The sequence below is a fragment of the Mesitornis unicolor genome, unplaced genomic scaffold (genome assembly GCF_000695765.1).
Source record: "Mesitornis unicolor isolate BGI_N332 unplaced genomic scaffold, ASM69576v1 scaffold47182, whole genome shotgun sequence".
NCBI classification, from domain to species: Eukaryota; Metazoa; Chordata; class Aves; order Mesitornithiformes; family Mesitornithidae; genus Mesitornis; species Mesitornis unicolor.
Window position 1 is genome coordinate 1790 of NW_010168017.1, and position 4259 is coordinate 6048.

Below are 4259 nucleotides of genomic sequence, written 5' to 3' on the forward strand. Positions count from 1 at the left end.
CCACCCGTGCGAGGGATTTCCGCATTAGGGTTTGAACTCATTCTGTTGCAGCTGACACTGAAATTGCCCTCTAAAGCACAGCTTTACAAACAAACAAACACGAAACTCACCAAAATCCACGCTGCGAGTAAAGGCAGGTCCCTCTGCGGGGCTGAGCGAGCGCTGCGTGGGGCGAGGGAGCCCAGGAGCAGGGTTTGGTGGAGAGGAAATGAAAACCTATGAGACTTACTTTTTCTTTTTTGTCACGCCGATGTGAAAAGCACTGTGATTTATTTTGGGATTTCTGTCATCCTAGGTATTTTGGAAATATTTGCTGTGTCTCAGGGGATTGTAGGAATACGAGGAGTTTTCAGCAACAAATTTTTAGCGATGTCAAAAAAAGGAAAACTCCATGCAAGTGTAAGTAAACCCCCTACTTCTCAGTACCTTTTGTTTATTAAAGGCCTTGCGACAGCTTCACGTGCACGCAACAGCGATGCTCCGGGGTAGCGCCCCGCAGTGCTGAGCACCTTTGGGTGCTGGGCAGACAGGGGACAGGTACAGCTGAAAACCCCAGAGCCCATCTCTTACTGCATTTAACCGAGAAAAGCGCTTTTGTTTTTGCTTCCCCCCCCCCCCCCGCAGTTGGATATTTGCATCAAAAGGACTTGTTCTGTGAGCGTTGCCGGTTTATTTTTAGCAGCTTCTGCAGCGCGTCGCGCAGACGGCTTTAGCCAAATGTCTCCCGGAGAGCGGCACGCGCGGTGCTGGAGCCCGTCTGCGCCCGTTGGCGTGCGGGGAAGGGGCACAGCGCCGGGATAAGCGAACTGCCCGCCCCGCGGTTAGGAGGCAAACCGCACCGTCCTTAGGTGGATGTCGCTGATGTGCGTGCGCTGCCCGAGCCCGCAGATTGCCTTCCGGTGAGATTTATGAACTCGCCTCCCTCCCTGGAGTCTTAGTGGAGTGTTGCTCCTGAAACCTAATGATGCTTAAAGGGTGAGCGCATGCTTGCTTATTTTAGGGACCAAAATAGGAGTGGGAGCAGCCCCTAAGGGAAAGGGAGAAGGGCTGCACAGGGGAAGCACAGGGGACAGGAGATGGGGCAGAGGAAAGGTGGAGGGAGCAGAGCGAAGCGGAGCGTGATCCTGGGACCTTCCCGAGCCGCCCTCCCTGGCGGCACACAATGGGCCCCTTATTGCAGCTGAAGCCTTGATTTATGCCCCAGCACAGGCTGAAATTAAATCAAGCCTCGTTGGTGTATGGCTAATTGTCGCCGCACAAAGGGCAGCGCTGGAGAGGGACCTCAAATTAGGCGGGTCAGAGCGGGGGGCGAGGACACACGATGCCCCGCGCGGATGAAAGCGGCGAATTTGTAGAAACTTGACCCAAATGTCTAAAGATTGCTGGGCTAAATAACGCCGATAATGCAAACCCGGCATCTGTTGTTCTTTCCTGCCTTGGCAGGATGAAGTTATTTCATGGCCTAATGAGTTTTGAGCAGTACAAAGCGAGCCCTGCGCCCGTCACTCAGGGCAGCGCTTTGATATGGGAGTCACGCCGGTGACTTTGTGCCGAACCGCAGATAAAAGTCATTCCTGCAGGGATTCGGGCTCCTTCGAAACTGGCTCTCGCGGCCCCGTTTTATCCCAGCTCGGTGCTTTACAGCAGCCCTCCTCCTTTTTTTTTATTTTTTAATTTTTTTTCTTAAGGCAACTTAATTAAATTACCAAGCGGTTCGTTTTTAGAGGCACCGGCTTCAGAAAATGACAGTAATCCCAGCAATTATCAGTTGCGTGCACAGATGGCTCCTTCCTCGTTGTTAAATCCTCGGCCCCGTGTTTGTACATTTTTAGCACAAAACGGGCAGCAGTGGGTTTGGTGTCAGTCTCAGGAGGGGCCGGCACGGACCCCGACAGCGAGAGTTGTCCACAGGGCTCTTGGGTAGTTCTGTGTGCTCAGGAGTTGTTCTGAGATGACCAAATGCACGGGCAAGTCTCTGCTGAATTGGGTTTTGAAAAGTGATTGACTTCAGGATTGCTCTTTGTGCTTGTTTCTGGAGCTTCCAGCCAGCACACAGTGCTGCGCCGCCTGCCCCGTACTGGGAAAAGCACCTTTTTTCCCTGGCTGAAACGTGCAGTCGCTGGGCTGGGCTGCAGGAACGCAGGGAAGACCATCTGAGCGATGGAGGAGCAGCATCCTATGCGCTCCCCACGGCGGGTGCAGTCTGGGGGCGAGGGCTTCCCTCTATGTGCATCCCAATGTGCCCAGGGACGGGGACCCCAACCTTCCCCGCATCCCGCTTTGGAGGGGATGCTGCTCCAGCTCTCAGGAAGCAGTTCTCCCAAAAAATATTTAAGCAGGAACTTTGCCTGTGATGCTCCAGGCCTCCAGGACCTGGGCAGCCCCCTTACTGCCATCCGCCTCTGTGGGGCGGCATTGCCTAAAAAACGGCTGTGTCGGGTGGAAACCATGAATTCTGCTTATGAGAGTAAATCGGTGGTGACCTCGGCCACCCGTGTGGGGTTTGTATGAGCAGGGGCACGAATTTATTGGGATTTGTATGGGCAGGGGCATGGGTGATGCAGCATTGTGGATTCATGAAAGGCAGGGAAAGCAAAGATGAGCGGTCAAGGTGACATTTTGTTCAAGTGAAGAGCAAAAGGAGACTTAATTCAAAGTGTTATGGGGGGAAAAAACCCATTGCAGGTCAGGGACTTTGTCGCTTGTGTGGTGGGACTCAGTTTCTCTGGTTAAATTAGGAGTTTAGAAACGAGTGCATCCCCACAGCCTGAGCGGGAGCCGGTGGCTGAGCACCGGTGCTGGCTGTGTCCCAGCATCCCCTCAGGGACGCTTCCAGGGCTCTTTCCTGGGCGCAGGGTTGTGCTGGGGATCCGATGCTTTAGGGTCTTATCCCTTCATGTCGAGGGAAGCCTTTCCCCGTGGCTGTCTGGGAGTGGGCACAGCCGCCCTGTTTATAAGAGGCGATGTTCTTTGGCTGTGCGTCACTTCTTCAGGTTATCAAGGGACAAAACGCCCCAAGTTCATTTAAGATGAAGAAGGGAAAAAAAAAAATAAAATCCAATACAATCAGACCCATGTTCAGTGAAGCAATGAAAATCTGCATGCAAATTGCCTCTCCAGATTATTAAGTGATGATTCAGTGCCAAAGCCAGGGGTGCGAGGCTGGGAACAGAGATGGGCCGAGGCTCGTCCCGGGGATCTTTGGCAGGGTGGGTATGGAGCCCATTCTTGCCCAAGGGAAGGGCACGGTGACAGCTGCGGTGCTAAGGGTCGATGGGCTCTTGCAGCCCAATTTTTCCCCCGAGAAAGTCCGAATTTGGGTGCCAAGCAGTGTTGAGAGGCTTTCCAAGCCATAGGGTGCTCGCTGGCCTTGGAGCAGGTTTCCCCAGTCCCCCTCTTTGGGCCTGGTTTGGGAGATGTGAGCCGCAGCGAGCGTGGCGGGGCAGGGGGTGGTTGAAGGACTCCGTTTGCTAACGCCTTGCCCCGTCTGTGTCCCCACAGGCCCAGTTCACGTCCGACTGCCACTTCCGGGAGCGTTTCCAGGAGAACAGCTACAACACGTATGCCTCGGCGGTGCACCGCGGCCCGCGCCCCGGCCGGCAGTGGTACGTGGCCCTCAACAAAGGCCAAGCGCGGCTGCAGCCCCCGCGCTAGGCCCCAGCACGTCTCCACGCACTTCCTGCCCCGCTTCCGGCAGCCGCAGCCCCCCGAGCTCGCCTTCACTGTTGCCCTCCCCGAAAAGAAGCCCCCGCCGCCCAAACCCAAGGTCGCCCCGGCCCCGCCACGGAAAAACCCCGGCCCCATCAAGTACAGGCTGAAGTTTCGCTTTGGGTAGGACGCTGGTGCAGGAGACCAGACACTTGGGTGGCGTTTTGGGGTGACCCTGCACCCCGTGGATGGACATGGGGAGGCTGCGGGTAGCAGCGTTTGGCTCGAGGTTTTCTCGTCCCCCCACAAACTGGAGGGCACCCTCGGGGCCGTGCTCTGGACAATGAAATTTGGGATTTCCAAAGAGTATTCCTGCGGTGAACAGAAAATGCTTTATGGACTTCAGGTTAATTTTCTGTTGTTGCAAGAAGCAGAACGGTACCTCTGTGGTGAACACATTTTCTTACCTTATCTTCACTAGTGACTCTCGACAATCATTTTCATGCAAGAGATGTGTTCGGAGCCAACCTATTAACTGGGGTTTTTTTCTTCTTTTTGGGTTTTTTCAATCTCTCTTTTGCTGCACTTTTTTTCTTCCGACCATACCTCAA

At 54.5% G+C, this 4259-nt stretch overlaps 1 protein-coding gene across 1 annotated transcript; it reads left to right on the forward strand.

Moving 5' to 3' along the window:
* The first annotated feature begins 294 nt into the window (after positions 1–294).
* Positions 295–3835, forward strand: LOC104536307 (fibroblast growth factor 5-like). Its single transcript, XM_010178874.1, is given in 3 exon segments — positions 295–399; positions 3502–3620; positions 3622–3835. Coding segments are annotated over 3 exon segments (363 nt in total). The 5' UTR covers positions 295–369.
* The last annotated feature ends 424 nt before the right edge of the window (positions 3836–4259 follow it).